General features: G+C 29.1%; 2 protein-coding genes and 2 long non-coding RNA genes across 4 annotated transcripts; 2 read left to right on the top strand and 2 right to left on the bottom strand.

The window, feature by feature from the left end:
* Window positions 1-237: 237 nt before the first annotated feature.
* On the bottom strand, window positions 238-4,175 carry LOC142644905 (uncharacterized). Its single transcript, XR_012846089.1, has 4 exons — window positions 3,525-4,175; window positions 1,011-3,461; window positions 807-857; window positions 238-749 (listed from the first exon to the last, which is right to left on the bottom strand). It is a non-coding gene; the product is annotated as an uncharacterized LOC142644905 (long non-coding RNA).
* A 6,858-nt stretch (window positions 4,176-11,033) lies between these two features.
* LOC113790270 (uncharacterized) lies at window positions 11,034-15,478 on the top strand. Its single transcript, XM_075819828.1, has 8 exons — window positions 11,034-11,045; window positions 11,130-12,388; window positions 12,478-12,779; window positions 12,843-13,252; window positions 13,325-13,751; window positions 13,813-14,252; window positions 14,313-14,625; window positions 14,697-15,478. Exons 3-8 carry the CDS (start codon window positions 12,572-12,574, stop codon window positions 14,957-14,959), a joined length of 2,061 nt encoding a protein of 686 aa, XP_075675943.1. The 5' UTR covers window positions 11,034-11,045; window positions 11,130-12,388; window positions 12,478-12,571; the 3' UTR covers window positions 14,960-15,478.
* Window positions 15,479-15,531: 53 nt separating this feature from the next.
* LOC113790269 (uncharacterized) lies at window positions 15,532-19,615 on the bottom strand. Its single transcript, XM_027339910.2, has 4 exons — window positions 19,483-19,615; window positions 18,966-19,184; window positions 18,005-18,899; window positions 15,532-17,947 (listed from the first exon to the last, which is right to left on the bottom strand). Exons 2-4 carry the CDS (start codon window positions 18,966-18,968, stop codon window positions 15,783-15,785), a joined length of 3,063 nt encoding a protein of 1,020 aa, XP_027195711.1. The 5' UTR covers window positions 18,969-19,184; window positions 19,483-19,615; the 3' UTR covers window positions 15,532-15,782.
* Window positions 19,616-19,774: 159 nt separating this feature from the next.
* On the top strand, window positions 19,775-20,954 carry LOC142644957 (uncharacterized). Its single transcript, XR_012846169.1, has 2 exons — window positions 19,775-19,911; window positions 19,971-20,954. It is a non-coding gene; the product is annotated as an uncharacterized LOC142644957 (long non-coding RNA).
* Window positions 20,955-21,687: the final 733 nt, after the last annotated feature.

The raw sequence follows: 21,687 nt of genomic DNA, 5'->3' as shown, positions 1-21,687 counted from the left end.
TTCTGAACTAATGATAATCTCTCTCTCTCTCTCTCTCTCTCTCTCTCTCTCTCTCTCTCTCTCTCTCTCTCTCTCTCTCTCTCTCATTTTTTAATGATGATGAGATTTTGTTGTTGTTGTTCCATTTGGAACAACAACAACATCATATCACGACATAATTTGATGTCAAAAAAATGATAATGACATTGATAATCATTCTTTTTGTTGATGAAACCATTTCAAGGTCAACAAGAAAAAAGAAAACTTGTTATTTATTGTTTTGTTTTGTTTCGTTTTATAAATGATGCCAATATGCGTTCCAATTTTCTGAATGATTTTTCCATTTCATTTCGTTTTGATTGTGTGTGTTCCAGGATGCCCGACTATCCGGCCATCATTACATCATCACTGCTTCATCATCATCAGGTGTCAATGGCCCAAATGATAATCCTGTTTTTGTTGTTGTTGTTGTTGAACTTGAAAAACTATTTTTATCGGTTCGATATCGGTCATTGGCCAAAATCTTTTTGTTTTGGTGATGGAATATTTATTGATTATTATTGATTATCTCATCATTTATTGATTTGATTTGATTTGATTTGATTGATCCAGTGATTAAGAATATGACAAATATGACAGAAACAGATGTTGAGAATTTCTGGGAATGAATTTCCCAGAAATATCTTTCCTCACAAAATTTCCACATCACGAATAAAATATTGATTTTTTAAATACTTCTTCTTGTGAATGAATTCCGATCGACCGGATGCCTAAAAAAAATTGAAAGTTTAAAAGTCCAAAATTAACCAACCATAACCACTATATACTTTCTGAATATATTTCATCACGACCAGGTAACATCCATCATTACAGATAACCTTATCAAAAAGAAAAACGAAAACATTTTAAAAAACAATAAAAACCAAAATTTAAAAGGAAAGATTGTCAACAGAAAAAGTTCGTCAGTCATCAACAACATGGTCGTCGCGTGCAATTTAAAACATGAAAATATGACAGATGTGAATACCCACCCACACACACTTTGATGATAATGATAATGACGAACGATGATAATCTTCATTGTCGTCATTAAGGTAAATGTCTTTTTCTCCCTGTATGTTTCATATTTCATTCATAGAATTTTCGTTTCGTTATTTAAAAAACTTTTTTTCTTGAAGTTTTTGTTGAATGAAAATGAAAATTTAAAAGACCATTACTCCGGATCTTTGGTTCGATGATCATGATATTAGTAACCTTTCAACTTTTTTTTCCTTCTTGGTTGATGATCTTACCTGTGATGTGCTGCTTACCTGATGATCTTGCCTTGAATCGAGAGGAATTCAAGCATAAAAAACCTGAATTTTTTGAATGTCGTCGTTGTGGTCAGAGGTTCTTCTGGCCCCCACCACCACCACCACCATTATAATCAAATCAAAATTTGATTTTTTGCAAAAATCAATCAATGTTTTCGATTTCTTTGGCCGTGTTTTTCATTTGTTTTCAAATGAAATTTGATTCTTTCTTGTTTTTGGGTTTTGGGGGTTTCATATTTCCATTTTTCTTAATATCTTTTTTTGCTCATCATCGTCATCATCAAACCGTTGAGAGATGTTTATTTCAATTTTCAAAAATCCCTGACTTTTGATAATCATAATTTTCCTCTTACGTAAATTGGCAAAATTCCTTCAAATTACAATGTCCTTCCTTTCAAAGACAGAACCGAGAGAGAAAATGTTTCAAATTCAATAAAATGCGGGAACTAAATTGAATTTTTTTTTCTGCAAACAAACAACATTTGAAACTTTTTCTTCATGTAAACATTGTAAAAAAGTTGTTGTTGTTGTCGTTTTTTATGGCTACCGAATTCTTCATTTATGTCACACAAATCACATTATAGGAATTTTCGTTGATGATTATTGTCATTTGATCTGATTTTCTTTTTCTTCTTTCGGGGAAGTTTTTCATTTCAATTACACAGCTGAACAAACTTGAAATTTTTCTTTTTCGTAAAAAAAAGTTTTCGGTAAACAACAAAATCATTACTGAATGACAACACGTGTTGTTATTTTGAAAATTCTTTAAGTTGTTTGTTTGTTTGCTTGGCATTGATTTTTTTTTGTTTTTTGAAGAAAAAAATTCTTCCTTTCATTCATTTTTTTTCGAGTCATAAGAACCTAGAAAAGGATTTTATCGATTTTTTTTTAACAATAATGATGACGTTAGTGGAATTTTCTTTCGTGATTTTGTATTATTATGCACCTGTGTGCGTGTGTGCAAGGTAAGGTAAAGTTGTTGACAACAACGATTCAAGGTTAACATTAAGAGAAAAATGAATCAATTTATCGATGTTTTTTTTTGGATTTTTGATTTTTTCTTGGAGTAAATTGATTTTTTTCTTCCAAAGAATTTTTTCTCAGTTCTAATTCTAGATTCTAGTTAAGTTTACTCTCTCTCTCTCTCTCTCTCTCTCTCTCTCTCTCTCTCTCTTGATTTATTAGTTTTGGTGTGTTTGGCGTGTGTGACCAAGAATATTATTAATGATAATTTTTTTGTTTTCTATTTTTGAAGAATTACATTTCATAATTTTCATTTGTTTTCTGCCACACGAAAAATCTTTCAATTGAACTTGTTATTGCTGTTGTTGTAATTGTTTTCGTCGTTGTTTTGTTCCAAAAAGAAAAATTTTTAATTGACATTTTTTCATGAAATCAACTGGAGAAAAAAAATCGATCAAATAGAAAGAATGACTTTGCTGATTTTTTTTGTCTTCAATTTTCGGTTATATTGAAAAAAAACTTGTTGCTTTGAATGAAAAAAAGTTGCAATGTTTTTAGCCAAAAACCCTTAGGGTCGACAATCATAATTGTCGTTTCTTTTGTCTTTTTTCCTGGTCATCATTGATGATCATCATTTTCAAACATTGAATACATTAAGTATTCGGACCTTCGGGCTATGTCGACCAGAAACTATGTTTCTTTTCAACAGCAAACAACTCGAAAAAATGACATTTTTGTTGTTTGTTATTGGAATCATCATCATCATTATGCTGGTTTTTCTGGCCATTGTTTCATTTTTCAGAGAAAAAAAAATTCTTAAAGATGACGAGACAATGATTAAAGTTTCCGAACCAAAAAAAATGAAAATTGTCGCCTAAATGGTTAATCGATAATCGATAGATTTTTAGTTGGAAATGGAGGAAACAATAGAGGAAAATTTGACTTTGGTCATTTTGACTTTGACTTGTTACTTGATGGATCATGCTGAGACTTTTCATACATTCAATTGTGTTCAACAAAGCAAGTTCGCACTTTGTCCAGACTATATTGTTTTCCAAAAAATACTGAGGGTTTAGGGTAGACCGGACTGACTGATTGATTTTTTTGGGTTTGAAAATCAGTCTCCAGTGTTACCAATAAGCTTCAGTCGTCTGTCGAAATTAAATGTTGTCCGAATAATCCTGATTATGGTGGAATGGAGAAAATCTTCGGGGGAAAAAAGGTGATAAATTTTTGAAAAAAAATCAATGGATTTTTTGTTGTCGTTACTTTTTGCAGATGTGTTTTTGGGATGCAATTAAAAGATGAAATAAAAAAACATCGTAAACATTTTCTTGTTTTGTTGTTGTTGCAAAATGTCTCCTGAATTTGCCTTGGCTGGCTGTAATAAAAAAGGCAAAACATTTGATTTTCTTTTCTTTGATTTTATCTGATCAAGAATAAAGTAACAAATTTTTTTTATTGATGATGATGATTGACCCCTGCCATTAATTTTTTTTTTTATTATTATTTAAATTTCAAATTGATGATCATCATGGTGGTGGTGGTGGTGATGTAATTCAAAGAGCAAACGAAGCAAAAGGTAATTGACCATAGAATGGAATGTTTTTGAATTGAACGATGTTTGTTTTTGTTATTTCGAATGTTTATGCTTTTTTTGAACGATTATGATGATGATGATGGTAGTTTTATATAAAATGTCTACATTTTTTTCCGAATTAATTACCGTATGTTGATGTTTTATTTGATTTTCACATTCGTTCGATGTAATTTGGATGATAAAATTGGAAAATAAGAAAATAGAAAATGGTGTTTCTTGATGCTGTCGGTTTTGATGATGTTATCATTATTCGGTTAACGATGATTACCATAACAACCATGTTACTTTTGAAATGAAAAAAAATCAAATGAAATAAGATATGCGTGTTTAACCATTAAAATGAAAGAGAAAAGGTATCTTTATCTTTTTACAAAATTTCACTTTATGCGAATTCGAATCAAAATCGAATTCGAACACTTTTAAAAAAATGATTCGATTCTATTTTGACCGAAAATGCTAAATCTAGTCAAAATAGAATCGAATCAAATTACATCATCATCATCATCATCATCAATTTAACGTTGAGTGACGCCAAATGGTCGTATTTTGACATTCAAAAACCAAGATAATAAGATCAAAAATGATAATACTAAGATCGGCTTTTTGATTGATTACATTTAAAAAGTTTATTATCATTTAAGTAAGTTTAAAGCTTTTTTTAAAAATGTAACTATTTTTTTGGGGTGAGAAAAGTTTCCGAGAAAGTTTTCGAGAAAATCCAATTCACCCACTCATTTTGATTGATGTGTAATGTATGTGACAAGTTTTTGATTGAATTTCGTTTTTAATCTAATTAATTAAGATTCTCTCTCTCTCTTGTTTTTGGAAAGGGGGTAGTGAATTTCCGGGAAACTTTTCCGCGGATAATTTAAAAAAAAAACTTTGTTATTTTTTTTTTTACAGGTTTCCAAAGAAAAACCAAATAATTTTTTCCCCATTTTTTTAATTCAAAAAATCTGTTACCAAATTCGACCAATTATAGACCATTAATAAGTTTGTTTTTTTCTTTTTCATTCGACAAAATCCATCCAAAATTTATGATGACTTAATAAAACACACGAAAAAATCTTTTCTACCAAAACAAAAAAGCAAAACAAAAACCATGATCAACATTTGAAAAGAAAAATTTTCGAATGAAAAATAGGGTGTGTTGTTAATACGATCCAGGTAAAGTAAAGCCAGGTAAATATCGCAGCAAAGGTAACAACAACGACGACTACGAAAAAAGTGTCAAAATGTTATGTTCACTGATGATGATTATGATTAAATAATGATTGAGTGATGATAATCATCATCATTATTATAATGATTATTATGTGATTTAGTTTTCTTTCTTTTTGGATCGTTTCTTTCGGTTTTGATTATTATTTTACAAATTGCATAACAACAAAAGATTAATATATTTTTGTTTTTTTGTTTCTGGAAAGATTTTCCAGATTAGTTTCTAGAAAAAATTTGACAACGCCTTTCATTCATTTTTTGGTTCATTATGGTTCGGGTATTTTTTGTTCTGCCTGAATCGTCGCTGCAAAAATCCCTGGATTATTAATCACAAATCGGCAAAATGCAAAACAAATGAATGTTTTGTTCCTGAACATAAATTCCCTTCGATAATCACATCATTATTATTTTGCTTTTTGCTTGTTTTTTGACAGTTATTATGACTCTCTCTCTCTCTCCCCTCACTTTGTCTCAACTTTAACCTTTTTTGTTTTTGAAAATTTTGAATAAAAAAAATAGCGAAAATCGATCCGAATTTTTTGTTTCGAAAAATCGATAAAATTCAAGACAGAAAAATTGACCAAATAAAAAAAACGACCAATAGTCATTGAACTTTGACAAAGATTGTCTTGTCCACATGAAACAAACATGATTTTTTCGCTGTTGTTTTCCTAATAAAAAAAATATTCAACGTTAAGCAAAACTAAAGCAAATGAAAAAACTAGTGCGTGTGAATCTTGAATCTTTCGCGAGAATTATTAACCTCTCTCGCTAGTTTTGTGGGTTATGATGAAAGTCTCTTTCTGTTTTTTGGCTGGGGTGAAAAAAACGAACGAACGAAAAAAAAAGGTCATTCAACATGTGGCCACCAAATTCAAAAGTCAAGTTTCGGTCATGACCGAAACTGTGGAGAAAATAAAAAAAAATATATAAGTCAGTTTCACTGACTCGATGGTAATGGATGAATGATTTGAAAAATGAAAAAAAAAACAGCCAAAGTCAGAAACCTAAAAAGCATCTTTCTTTAGTTTTGTTTTTTTTCGTTTCTTGAATTTGAACAAGTGTTGAGAGAATTGGTTTTCTTTACAAAAAAAAAAAAAAAAAAAAATCTTCAAAGTTCTCAGGTCAGGTTTGGTCATCCGATATGATAATGATAATGTGGGTGAATCACTTTTTGATGAATTCTAAACACATGTTCCCCTCGAAAATCTTTACGAAAGTTATACTTTTTTTTCAAATAACGAATTGATTATCCCGGGAAAATTTACCCAAAAAATTGCTTTAAAAAAAACTTTTTTTTTTGCCTAAAATCAAATTATGAAAAATATGTTTGCTTAATCTAGTTTCTTCTTCTTCTTCTTCTTTGTGTGTTATATAAATTATTTACCATAACCAAAAAATGAAAAATATTCACAAAAACTAGGTCCATGCTTTTTTTCTTTCATTCGTTTTTTTCAGTCGAAAAGTGAGAAGCCAAAAAGACCCAAGCGCATATGTTAATCATCATCGTTATTTTGTTTTTTACACTTGGGATATGAATGTCAAAGTCATTCATATTATTTCTACCCTAGAAAAAAATTGAAACAAAATTTTTTCAAGGATCATTCAAATGAAGGGGAGAAAAAAACAGAAAGCCTTGATTACTGTATTTGAATTTGAATTTGAATTTTGTGTGAAAAATTAAGGAAAAATCCAAAATCCAAATAGGAAATTTGAGAAGTAGAAAACATATAAAAATCAAATTATCAAATTGTTTTTTTTCGTTCTGGGTGTGTTTTGATGATGAAAATTGAGATTTTCTTTCTTTCTTTTTTTCTGAATTGAATTGAAAATCGAAACAATTTCGACATTGAAATATCGTGGACAAATCAAGTGGTTTTACTTGTGTGTTGTGTTGTTTTCTTCTGTTTTCTTGTCCTTGATATTCTCATTGATGATTGCATGACAAAGATGTATTTAAAATGAATGAAGAAGAAAACTTCATTGGCTATAATCAAAATGGAAATTGAAAAATTCTAAATGAAAAAGTTGACCAAAAAAAATTATGATTATTTTTTGACCTGAAAATTATATACCTTAGGTACCTGAGAATGAATGAATGATGTTTTCACAAAAAATGATGTTGATGGAAAAAGTAAAAGTTTTTCTTTTGCTTGAAAATTTTGATTTGAAAGTCTGATTTGATGATTTGCACACAGATCGAATGAAAGAAACAATTCTTGATTCAGAAACTTTGAAAATGACGATATTTTTTCTTTTTCTTCTTCGCCAAAATGTGTCAAGATGACACCATTATAATTTCAATGATAATAACCAAATGATGATTATATAATAATCATCATTTGAAATCAAGAACGTGTGAAAATTATGATGATGATGTTTAATAATTATAATTATCATCATCATCTTGATGGTGGTGGTTATGGTTCAATAGTTATCGATTAAAAATCAAATTTTCAAAAAAAAATGTGTAATCTTCTTGTTCTCGCGCTTTCATTGTTTCGATATATGGTGTGATTGTTGTGTGGTTGAAAAAACATCAATCGAAAATCATTCATTCATTCTTCTTTGATTAGCCATTCGTGCTTGTTCCAAAAAAGGTTTCTTTCTTTCTTTTTGTTGTTGGCTGCTGTTCATCTTTGTCTTTTTTTTCTGATGATACGACTGAATGGTTAAATTGATATATTCTGTGTTTCATTTCGTTTCATTTGTTTTCCATTTAACTAATTATAACATTTGATGATTTGGGCCATTACTTGTTTGTTTGTTTGGGGTGCTAAATTTAATTTTCTAAAAAATCAGCAACCTCGAAAAACAAGTTTTTGTCATTGATTTTGATTGATTGGCAGAGAGTGAGTGAAGAAACCGTTTTTTTTTGCCACCTTAGCTAATGGTCAGTGATTAAATCAGAAAATATCGGGTGAACGAAAACTTAGTTTTTTTTTGATTCAAAACATTTCATCATTTTTAATACTTACGTAACTCACCAATAAGGTACCCTCATTATTCATCAGCATTTCCTTACATCCTTTTCATGGAAAAGAAAGAAAAAAAAACTTACATTGTTTAAAATGTTGATGATGAAAAGATTAAAAAAAACTTTTTTTCTTTTGTTTTCTTTCAAACCATTGAATAAAACAGGGTTAAACCTTCAAACCAACCATCCTAACCAACGTTCTTTACCTGAATATATACCATGGTGGAAACCTGGGTGGAAACTCTGTTTCGGGAGAAAAGAAAAAACAAAAGCTTTGAAAAAAATTAAAAAAACTTTTCAAAAAAGAAATGAAAATAGACAAAAGTTTTTTCCTTTTACAAAAATCAGGGTCATTATCTCTTGATTATGATGATAATAATAGGATCACGAACTTTATGAATGGGCATCATTATCATCATCACCAATCACATCCTTTATCCTATTATATGATTGATTAATGTCTACACAATATTGTCTTTTGCTTCTGTGTTTTTGTTGTTGATGATAATGACAAGACAGGAAAAAAATGGATGCTTTATGGTGAAATATTATTTGACTGGGTTGTTTTCGAGAATTTGATGATGAAAACATCCATAAATTGAAAATGAAAGAAAAGTCTTTCAATTTGAATTTGGTAAGATTGGTGACTTTCTAACCTTATTTTCTCTGATGTTGTCTTTTGTTGATTTTTTTTCGTCAGGGGACAATGTTTGATTTTGTTCTTCATCGGATTTCTATTAAATAATGGATTATTATTATTATGCAATCTTCATCATCATCAAAGTTGATTATCAGGGTTATTAACCCTCAATTGATCAATTTGTAAATAAGTGTTTTTATGTTTATGTTTATGTAAGTTTTTTTCGTCTAATTCAATCAAATTTTGTAATAAAATAAATAAATAAATAATAAGCTAACCATCACCAAAAAGCTAGTTTATAGAATCAAAATGAATGAATGTTGTGTGCACAAAGTCAATGACAGGCGAAAAAAATTCTTTACAAAGAATCACATAATTCAATGATATTTTTTTGTTGTGTGGTTTGAAGATTCTTTATGTTGATGGTGGTGAACTTTGTTGATGTTAATGACTGACTTACTTACTTACTTATTAAGCTGAAATTTTCGATTTTGATTTGAATGTTTAGATTTTGGTCTTTGGTTTTTCGGAAAATATTCACAAATTCAATTGGACATTGAAATGAATTGAATGAATGTTTATATTGGACAAATTTTTTGTTTGTTTGTTTGCACATTTTGTGTGTGGTTTGAAAAGTTTGAATTTTTGTTTTTTTTCTTCAAATTAATAATTCAAAAACAGAATATTCTAGAATCAGGAATTTTTTCAATTTTGAAACAATTTCGAATGTCGGGATAATCTTTTGTGGCTATTTTTACCATAAATCATTCATTCATTTGATTCGATTCTATTTTAACATTATTTGTTCGTTTGTGTGCTGTATGAGTGAAAATGAAAAATAGCCAAAGGCCAATATTTCCATCAAATATTTACCATCTTTTCATTGACCATAATACTACCACCACCACTATACATCGATATTATTATCGTTTGAATGACTAAAAAATATTATCATATCATCATATCCGGCTTATCGAATGAATAATAAACATTTACTTTATACAACCAACAAAAACAACAAAAAAAAATACATACTTGAAAACGACTTTTTGAAGAAGATTGGTTTTTTTTTGGAATCCATCGAAGGAGAGAAAGAATCACCAACCAAATGAAATAAAACTTGTTGTTTGCTTTTTTTTCGTGTGTGTGTGTGTGTTTGGTTTGTATAAACATCATGCAAACACAAATCGATGAGCAAAAAGATGCCGAATTTTGCAATTGAAGAAAAGCATCTTAAATAATTCTCAAAAAAGATTTTCTCCATTTTTTCAAGCAAATGTTTTCGGTCAAATGTCATTGATTTGTTTGTTTGTTTGAAGTGTGTGTGTGTTTCGATGGATGATCATGGCCATTCTGTTGTTGGTGATGGTTACCATGATGATGATGATAATGTTTACATGAAGATTTTGGATGTTTTCAGTAACGATATTACTAATACTTTGTTGTTGTTAATGTTTGGTTTTAATCCGAATTGCATGATGTTTACCATGTTGATCATGATGATGATTATGTACAAACAAACAAACAAACAAACATTTCATTTCATTTTTGATCAAACAAATACCATAAATAAAAATGGTTATCATTTTGATTTTCGTTTCTTTGGTCTTCATCTTGATATTTGTTGTTGTTGTTGAGCATTTTCATGAACAACTGGCGACCACCCCCACGTAATTCTGTAAAAATTTTTCTTAAGAAATAATTAAATAATCTTTTTCCAGAAAATGTTATTCTCTTGAATGTTTCGAATTCGGTTGTTGTTGTTGTTAATAACGTTATCACTTGGTTGGAAAATAAAAATTCTGTTGAAAATGAAAATGGGAGGGAAAATGAAATAGAAATTGAATTAATTTTTTTTTTTTGTTTTTGATTGAGAAACATTTTGTACAAGTAAATATTTGATCAACAAAAAAAAAAAAAAAAAATATTTATCTATCATACTTTATTAGCTTACCCGATAAATAAACAAAAAAAATTTGATATTTTCGGTTGTTTCGGTTATTATTATTGTCGGATATTTTTTCGGTTAAACTTGAAAATCTCAAATCGAACGAATTCGAAGGCCAAAGATTCGAATTTTTTTTTTTTTGATTCGAATTCGAATTCGAATCATGCAACGCCATCCAGTGGTCGAAGCTCGGATTCAAAAGTTATAATTCGAATTTTTTTTGATTCGTTCGAAAAATCGAACGAATCAAATTTTTTTTGCTAAAAAATTTTGAATTTTATCAAATTTTTAAACATTTTTTCGGTGAATTTTTTTTTTGTTTGTTCTGGAATTTCGTTCTCATGAAATTTTCATTTTCAAACAACAATAATCGAAAAAATCCAATTCGAAAAAAAAAAGAAAGGGTAAGTTCGGTTCTTTTTTTTTGCTCGAACAATCAAAATAATAATAATAAAATATTTTACTTTTTTTTTACTTTCCAAACAAAGTTCCAAAATCGATCCAAAGTTTCGTACACCCACAAATTGGCATTGAAAAAAAAAAATTTCCCACTGAAAATTTTTTCATTTTTCTAACGACGACGACAACAAATATATCGAACAAACAAAACGAAACGAAACGAAAAGAAAACCGATCCAAACTAGATTAATGATTGACCCCTGTGTGTGTCAAGACCTTTGACATATAATGATGATGATGATGCAGTTATTATTATCTGGGTCCTGGGTAGCTTTGGCCTCGTAAACAACAACAACAACAGTAACAGTAACTGAAGCAGGTGTGTTTATATCATTCCATTGACTGACCCCCTCACCCGATAACACACGATCATCATTATCAATTGAATTGAATTTGGATTTCATTTCGAACGAACGAACGAACGAAGAAAAACACGTTCAAAATTTTCTCACATTGATTTGTCTGACATACCAAAAAAAAAGAAGAAAAAAACGGACCAAAATTACAACCACCAACGCACACGTGAAATGACCGCGTATCGTATTGCTGCTGTTGTTGCACGATTTTATTTTTTTTTGATTTCGTAAAATTTGTTCTAAATTTTCATGTGAAAATTTTTCCTTCTCCCTTATACCGTCTTCTACAATTATTATTTTGTTTCACTATGGCTACTGTTTGGTCAATATTTTTCAAACATAACAATACAAATTCACGAAAAAATGATCATCAAACAAAAAAATTGGTCCAATGAACCTATTTTACCTGTTGTTTGAAAAAAATACCTGTATAAAACACACACACACAGTGAACAGTGGTCATTCACACATTCACCAATGTGATTCTAATTAGAGGGAAAAAAAGAATATAGGATATATAACGGAACCTTGATTATTTGAACTGATAATTAAAAAAAAATGATAAAGAATCGATTCTATCGAAATTAAATGATAAAAAATGTTTATAAATAAATAATCGATTGTATCGATATATAGCGAACCGAATATTGAGCAACCAATCGAATGCAACAAGCATGTGATTCAAATTGCTCAACAAACAAAAAAATTTTATTCTATTCAAAACAAAAAAATCTTGATTCTTTGTTTTAAATAAAAGCATTTTATTTATTTTATATTTTGGATCATCATCAGTTTTAAAAGATAATTTTATACTTCTCTCTTTATTTGGAAATTTTTTTTTACTCATCCAATGAGATAATAACGATGATACAAATCATATGATCTCCGGCTAAACTAAACTATGTTTATCAAACAAACAAATTCGAATTTGGGTACTGTTTTTATATTATTATTTTTAATTGTTAATTCAATTTTTAATTATTAGAAATTTATTCATTTTTTTCATGTTTTTCATGTTTAGCATTCGTTTTCCGATGACAAATTCGAATTGATTGTTTGAAGTTTGTTCACTGTTCACTGGGATTCGAATTTCGGTTTTTTGTTTGTTTGACAAAATGCAACAAATTGAAGATTATTATCGTTATAGTTTAACTATCGATAATTATAAAACATTAACCGAATATCAACAACAAAATCTTCTGGTTGCATTTCATGGACGACAAAATACATTTCGTATTTCAAGAGGACGAAGACGAATGTCAATCAATAATAATAATGATGATGATGCATCAATATCACAATGTATGACCAAAATTAAACTAAGTAAGTTTATCTTTTCGAAAATTCGAATCCAAAAATCATTAATTTTATTGATTGATTTTTTAGTTATCGATAATGAAAATAAGACTGAAAAAATTGCTCAAGAATGGTCTACATTTCATTATGGTTCGAATTTTTTTAGTATTCATTCGAATGATGATAATTTAGTTGCCAATTTTGAACGACCATGGATATGTTCATTCGTATGGACGGATAATAGCCGTGAAAATTTACAAATAACAATGTCAATTAAATGGCATTTAACATCCATACAGATTTGTCTGCTAAATAATCCATTAAATGATTTATTATACAATAATAATAATAATAATACAAAAAATAATAATCATTTAAAATATCATTTATCATCAACACATCCAACACATACATATCATCGTTTAATGCATCTAGTTTTTGAAACTTATTATCTTGATCCATGTGGATCATGGTCATTGATTGATAATTATTCGGAAAATGTAAGTAAATTTTCATCATTTCTTGAAAAACCAGATTTAAATTCTAATTTTTTTATTTAACCCCTTGGCCAGATACTTATACTATATTTCAATTCATCGATTATATATGATCTACGTAAAGGAATATTTGATCATTCAATTTTAAAAAATGAAATTTATCAATTCAAAACATTTGATATGAATATAAAAATGTATAATAATTTACAAAGTTCATTTTCATTGATGATATCAACATTTACATCAATGGAATTGGAACAACTGCCTCATTGTCGAAATGCATTAGATAGTAATGGTAATCATTATCCGGATAGTGTTAATATGATTACAGCATCGTTTATAACAAGAATCAAAACTGGTGTTGAAGCATGTCGTTTTTTAAATTCAAATTATAAAAATATTTTGGCCGATTATGTTCATATACCGAATGATGGAATTGAAATTGAATTTGAAAAAGAATTTTTACAATATCAAGAAATTATCGAAATTGTAATTGAAATTGGTAAATGAATTTTTGAATTTTCTTAAAAAAATAATTTTTCCATTCTCTTTTTCTCATATAGAGATCACAGATAAACTATTTGATCATATGAATATCAAGCATGATATTTGTAAATATTTAGCCATACACCCGGAAGAAAGGATAAAATTTTTACAAATTTTATCAAATAAAACACGATTTAATGATAATCTTATTGATTATAATCAAATGGCAAATGATCCGTTTATAGTTTCATTGTTATATGTTCCTGAACAACAAAATACTGTTGATAATGATGATGATAAACAATCAGAAAAAATTTATGCAACTATTGGATTCCCGTGTACAAAAGCCGATCTATTTCGTATATTTGATTATTCAAGATATAGACGTTATAATTATGATTATACACCACATTCATTGATTAATATTGTTAATGATAAACGACCATTAGAATTAACAATCAATGTAAAATATAAATCATTTCGTTTTGGTACCATATTGAATGAACATTATAAAAAGGTATTTTGTAATTTTCATTTGATTATTAAAGATTTTCATTTCATTTGGGCTACTCTACAGGTACTTAAATATGAATCCGATTATTCATTATTCGATGGTATTATTGATGATCGTACATTTATTCATGATCCGAATGTTGTTTATCCACCACCAACAAAAAAATTACGTTCAACAAATAATTATCATCATCAAATTACTGATCTACCAAAAGTATTTCGTACACCATTAATTTTTCATCAAAAATTAAAAAATGAACATTATATTATGATTGATGGTGAACAAATTCGTTTTGAAAATATCAATCAATTAATAGTGAAACGTAATAATCATTTATTTCGTTTGAATTTTGGTACCGATTATATTCGTAAAAGAAGTTTGTACAATTTTTCTTTTTGAACTTGCAGAGAATAATATTTTCAATTTTTTTTGTTTTGTTTTTTTCAGAACAACCAAATTCGGATATTTTCCTATTTATACATTATCCTGATTGGAAATTGATTGGAAATTATATTGAACCAACTAAATGTGATAATGTTTTATTATCAGATGATGATGATGAATTAAAATCATCAAAAGAAGATAATAATCATCATAATCATTCATTTACTGCCATTGGTGATAATTTTGACAAACAAAAACAACAACACAATCTAATCAATGATTCAATGTCGGTTGTTGATATTGTTAACAAATTTAATTTTACCTGAGATGATTAATGTCCATCAACACAGACACACAAGGCCAAAAAATATGATCGAAATGAAAACCAAACAACAACAATTCTCGTCTTCCTTGATATTTTATGAAACAAATCAACAGATTTTTTTTTCTTTCTTCGTGATTCATTTTATTTTTTCATGCATCCAAACCAGAATTCCAAACACATTGAATGATATTTTTTTTTTGTATATTTATAAATTAAGAATAACCGCAGTTTCACAGGCCCGAAAAAAAGACGAGACTAAAATAACACACACTTATCCGATAAACAAAATTATTTTTAGTCATCTATTTCGACATCTTTATTTATTTATTTTGTTTATTATTTCCACTTCTCATTATCAATTTAATGAAACATTGATCTTTAATTTTTTTTCCCTCGATGTTTTGGATATTAACTTTTATTTATATTAAACACTAGTCACACACTACATTTTGAAGATGACCTCATTTAAAACTTTCAATTAAATTGAAAACTCGAAAATAAACTAACTTGTAAGGATGTTTTTCTTTTTTAGCTGTTGGCTATAAACACATACATGATTTGTACATGATATAATTATAATTATACACAACTTTATTTTGGATTTTTTTAAAAATCATTAAATCAATGATTAATGGAATGAAAGAAAGAGTTAAAGAGTAAGAGTAAAAGAAAGAAAGAAAGTAAGAAAGAGAGAGATAGAGAAAGAGATAATAGAAAAAAAATCTAAATGATGTTCACTAAAAGAATGTCCCTTTGTTTTTTTTCATTATAGTCCAGTATAATGATGATGATAATGAATTATAACCACAAAAATGTTCTGTTGTTTAAGCTGGTAATTGAGTTAACATTGTCATTGGTGCAATATCGGATGGTGCTACGGCACGTTCTTTCCACCATTCAGAAAATTCACGACTATTTGTTTTCGGTGTTATCATACTGGATTCCGATTGAAATGTTTGTAATCGATTATGATTTGGATGATGATTATGATGATGATGATGATGTTGATTGTAATGATGATGATGATGATGCGGTTGTTGGCTAGCCTGTGCTTGTAAACTATTTGCATGGAATCGTACATTATTATTATTATTATTATTATCATCATCAGGTTGATTAACTACTGAAATTCTATTTGCTTCTGGTGGCATTAGAATCGGTTTACCACGTGTAATAACAATACCACCTTCTTGTGTATGAACTTGACGTTGTTGACCATCCGATGATCCAGATCCAGTTGAATCATCCGAACTTAACATAAGTCCTGGTGCAAGACGAATTTTGGCCATATTTTGTTGAAATTGTTGATTAGCATTGTTACTCGATTGCGGTTGAGTTTGTGGCTGACCAAACATTGGTTGATTAATCATAAATGAACCACTGGTAAATTCTTGAGATTGTTGCGGTTGCTGTAATGATGATGATGTTGATTGCGTCAATTGTAATCGTTGTGGATCATGTTGTTGCAAAAATGTTTGAATTTGATTCTGAATTCGATGATCATTTGATGATTGATCTTGTGGTTGTTGTTTACTAGTATCGGCTGGTGATGAAAGTAATCCATGATTTGATGATTGAAATCCAGGCAATAATGATGGAAATCGTGAAAGTAAATTGAATGGTAATTTACCCGATTGTTGTACAAGTGGTGATAATTGAAATTGATTCATTTGAACGGGTGTTGTTGTTGATGGCCGAATACCAACAATATTAGCTTGTTGTTGATGCTGTCCAGATGATAATGATGATAAGGCCAATGTAGATGGTGTTGGACGACTAATCAAATTAGATCGTTGTGCTTGTTGTGAATTTGGAAAATTAAATAACATTGATTTTGGATTAAATGGTTCAAAACTGTTAAAACGATTAGCCGTATCGATTAGATTCGATGATGTCGAATCGGTTGATTGAATTTGATTATGTTGATTGGCTGATGATGATGATGAATCTGATGATGTTGTTGGTTCAATTAATGAATGAACTGCTTTAAATATAGCTTCACGATGTCTAGCACGTGAATCTTCTGAAAGATTTGGTGATGATGCTAATATATGTTTAATTTGATTCTGTAATTCAGCTTTTGTATCAATATTTGATGATGGTGGTCCTTCAACTGTTTCTACTTGTACTGTTTGTTTTTTAGCAATATGAAATGGTTGAGTAATTGATTGTGGTGATACAATATTATTATTTGTAAAAAATTGTGATGATATTGATGGTTGTTGTTGTTGTGATATTGCGGACGATTCTTTTGATACCGAATGTTGTAATTGATGTGATGGAATAAAACCATTAGCAGTTGTTAATTGTGATGATAAACCTGATACATGTCCTTGTTGTGTTGGCTGTGTTCGTATAAAAGATGAATGTGCTTGACCAAAATGTTGTTGTTGTTGTTGCTGCTGCTGTGGTGAATGAATACCATTTGTTAAACGACTAACCGCTTGAATTGGACGAAAAGCTGGCTGTCCAAAGGGTAATTGAGCAGAAAAATGTTGAAACAATGCCGGTGTTGAACCAGATATCGTATTAACATGAGGCTGTTGTTGAGCTTGAATCTGACTATGACTGGCGTGTGGTGCACGTAACAAATGTTGTCCGCTAATCAATTGATTAAATCGCAAAAATGGATTTTCCAATTCAGATGTTGATTGTGATGCTGGTGATGATGATGATGATGAAATTGCAGCAGCTGTTTGTGGTTGATGTTGTTGTTGCAAAGTTTGCGATGATGGTTGTTGTTGTTGTAATTGTTGATGTTCAATCTGAATTTGATGTAATAATTTTTGATTATTACGGAAACCAGGTTTCATAACAACGAATGGACGTGGTTTATCTAATGGTCGAACAAATTGTTGTTGTTGTTGTTGTTCAGCCGGATGTTGTTGCAATTGTAATGATAACTGTTGTTGTTGTTGTGATCCGCTCGAAGTTGCGACTTGTTGTTCACGTGGAACAATTGTATCCAATTGAGCAGCTCCTCTAAGCACTAAAATTAAAGCAAAGATCAAAATTACATTGTTTGTTTTCAAAAATAATAACTTACAAAAATCCGGTATACCACTTTGAAATTCAGAATTAATTTGATCAACCATCAATGAATTACTATTCGGTATATTTAATAATTTTGCATTGTTGATAGCTTGTTGATCTTGTCTTGAGACTGATTGTTGTTGTTGTTGAAATGAATGTGATGATGAAGATGGTACAATTTGATTTAAATCATTCAATGTAAACAATGTTCCTTGTGAATCAATAAATTGTTGTCGTTGATGTGATTGTTGTTGCATTAATGATGGATTTGGTGTTAATAATAATCGAAGTGGAATATCAGTAGATTCTTGTGCTGAACTAGCTAATGATGATTCAGTTACTGGATTATTATTATTATTTGAATAAAATTTTTGATTTAAACGTTCTAAAATTCTGGAAATTTCTCCTTGTTGTAATATTGGTTGTTGTTGTTGATGTTGTTCATGAAATTGCCGTTGTTCACGTAAATATTGTTCAATTGGTATTGGTTCACCAACACGTACAATAGGTGTTGTATAACCAATCATTGTTACATGTCCATCACCAATTTCTTGATTTGACAAAGGTATAAATCTACCTGGTTCAGTTGATTGTAAAAGCTGTAATAATCTTTGTGAATTAGATGGTGATGATGTAACACTGTTCGATGATTCAACCGATCCAGTTCGTTGTTGTGGTTTAGTTGCCGAAGACGATGATGATGAGCTGCTTTTATCAGTACTTGTTTCATCTACTTGATCTGATGGACTGGCTATCTGATCATTTTGTTGTTCATCATTTCTTGCTGTTGTTGTTGTTGTCGATGATGATGAAATAGTGGATGTTTCACCATTATTATTAACAGCATTGGAAACATTGAAAAATATCAACGTAATAAACATCAAAATGATGATCATCTGTTTGGAAGCCTTGAATTTTACATAAATAAAATGTCATTTGAAATCATTAGAAAAATGTAAAGAAAAGATATTTACCATGATTGTAAATTAATTTGGACCACAAAAAAAAAGAGTGAAGAGTGAACAAAAAATTATATTACGAAAATGATTGAATAATAAGATCAAGGTTTTTGGAAATTTGTTTCAGTTAAATTTCATCAGCATTTCTTCTTCTTTTTTTTCGGTAACAACAAATTTATTCATCCAAACAATAATGTGTAATCACTTGATTGCAAATTTGCAAATGATTCGAATCTATGTGAATTTCATAACGAGAAAAAGTAAAGAAAGTAAGTACACAAAGATCATTAACATAGTTTCAAACGAAATCAACAACAACATCATCATTCCAAATTCTCAATCAAATTTGGAACAACAACAAAATTTTCATGATGAAACTTCTTTTTGTTGAAAGTTTCATCACAATTTTTGTTGTTAAAAAAAATCAAAACTTTTTTTTTTGTTCGTAAATTGATAATTCTATTTCAACCGCAAAAATTGCCCGTTTCGACTTAAATAGCTCATTCGAATCACCAAAAAAAAAAAAACTTACCAATGTCGGATGATGATAATTTTTCGTTGTTGTTGTTGATAAAAGATCCCAAGAAAAACAATCAATTCATTTTCTTTGCACTGATTTTTCAACACTTGATGTTCACAATGTTATTGTCGGTTGATCCGGTCAAATTCAAATTCAAATTTAAAAAAAACCAAGTAAGAAAACACACACTGACACACACACACAACATACACACGAACGAACGAAAAAAGAAAACATCCATCAAGCTTTTTATATACCTGGACTGGATTGGATTTTTTGAGAGCGCGAAAAAACAAAAAAATCAAGGTGCAAATTGAAAAAAAAAGGGAAAACTGATTGAAGAGAAACCAAATCAACAAATCAAAAAAAAACTGGATGAATTCAAGTTATCATTTTCTACTTGCCTAAAAAAAATATTGTCAAATTTTGAAATTAATTCAGGTGAGAGAGCCATTTGATTATTCATTCATTCAAGTTTCTTTTTCTTCTTTTTTCTGCAGAAATGAAGATCAAAAATCTTTATGGAAAGAGACATGACTTACCTGTGTGTTTGTGAACTGATGTGATGCAAAGAAAATGACGATAACGACAATTTATTAATTGTAATTAATGAAAATTAAAAAAAACCGATCAAATCGATCAATCGATCGACCGACCGACAAGCGGAAAAATTGTTTTCATTTTTTTCAAAATCAAAGTAGATCAAAATCATTTAATAATCAAAAAAGAAAAAAAATGTTGTTTTTTTCCTCCATCGATGACGATAACGATAAACAACACAAACAAAACAAAACAAGGCTAATGCTTCAAGCTAATCGTGGCCAAATAAAAAAAAATCAATCCACAATGACAATAACTTTCATGGATGGATTTTCATTCATTCATTCAAAACCAGGATAATTCATCCGACCATCATTCGAATTTCGAATTTCGAACGTTTTGACCAAATATTATCGATAGTATCGATTGTTAAAAACATCGATAATATCGATTATACAGGTCATATCAATATTGTTGTAAATTCAATAAATCAAAAAATTAAAAAAAATTATCAAAACAATTATCGTCGAGATAATGATAATAATTATTTACCATTACCATTATCATCATCATCATCATCACTTCCTTGTCGATATCATTACTTGAAGAAAAAAAAATGAAACCTTGAATTCCAATAATGACCATAATTTGATGAATGGCAAATCCAATTTCAGCCAAAACCGAACCGAACAGCAAATTCTAATCAAGTTTTCAAAGATAAATTTCATTGGGTCGTCATATCGTAGATAAGTTGTTGTTGTTGGCATGATTGTGGACAACATTTATCAGAAACAAACAAACAAACAACAACAACAAACAAAAACTGGATCATTTTGACATTGCATGACTATTGACTATCAACTATAGTGTGTGTATGTTTAATGTTTGAAAATCACGAATGTTTTTTTTTCTTTTTTTTCCCCCAATAAACTTGGAACGATCTAGATTTTTGTTCAATTTTTTTTTCGGTCAAGCATTTTCATCAATCCAATAACAAGTTGTTGTTGTTTATCATTTGAGATAAATCTGCTGTTGTTGATTTGTTGTTGTTGTTGGTGGTGATTTTTACAAGATAATTATTAATATCATAAATGAATAATATCCGTAACTGATCAAACTGAATTAAAAGGTTTTTGTTTTTCATCAAACATATCAATCGAACTAACAACCAAACAATCAAACAAAGTCAAGTTTGGACTTGATTTCGTTGTCTTAAATAATTGATAAAATCAGTTGTTTGTTTCAAGGTAAATTTTGTTCTTGATGTTGTATTCGATTATCATCAGGGAATCGAATAAATCTCACACAAATTAACACTTTCGCTATATTCATTTGCTTTGGTTCAATGTGTTTTTCCAAACCTCCGCGGTAGCGAAAGTGTTAATGTTTTTTTTGATCTTAAAAAATCCTATAGAAAAGTTAAGGAATATTTCTTTTTGTTTTTGAGTCTTTTGGTCCACACACACACACACACACACACACAAAAAAGCTGATTTACCATATGATAATTTCCGCATCAATGAATATATTTTCATTTCATTTGCTTGCCCAAAAGGGTTATCTCTTTAAATTTTCGTTTGTAATCAAAGAACAACCGACGCCCATTAGGATCATCAAAAAAAAACAATGGATTTTTTCTTATTTTTGAAGAAAAAAAAGAACAAAAGATTCAAAAAG

This window comes from Dermatophagoides pteronyssinus, unplaced genomic scaffold (assembly GCF_027571235.1).
Source record: "Dermatophagoides pteronyssinus isolate colony J.1.1.1.1 unplaced genomic scaffold, Derpt_VIB-CSIC_2022.12 sq0004, whole genome shotgun sequence".
NCBI classification, from domain to species: domain Eukaryota; kingdom Metazoa; phylum Arthropoda; class Arachnida; order Sarcoptiformes; family Pyroglyphidae; genus Dermatophagoides; species Dermatophagoides pteronyssinus.
This window is presented reverse-complemented; position numbering and strand designations above follow the sequence as displayed.

Bases quoted from the DNA above. Each gene is read 5' to 3' on its own strand.
- LOC113790270 (XM_075819828.1), top strand. From the start codon at position 12,572: ATGCAACAAATTGAAGATTATTATCGTTATAGTTTAACTATCGATAAT. The intron at 14,253-14,312 runs GTATTTTGTAAT...GCTACTCTACAG, and splicing joins TGAATGAACATTATAAAAAG to GTACTTAAATATGAATCCGA. The intron at 14,626-14,696 runs GTTTGTACAATT...TGTTTTTTTCAG, and splicing joins CGATTATATTCGTAAAAGAA to AACAACCAAATTCGGATATT.
- LOC113790269 (XM_027339910.2), bottom strand. The intron at 17,948-18,004 runs GTAAGTTATTAT...CTTTAATTTTAG, and splicing joins AAGTGGTATACCGGATTTTT to TGCTTAGAGGAGCTGCTCAA.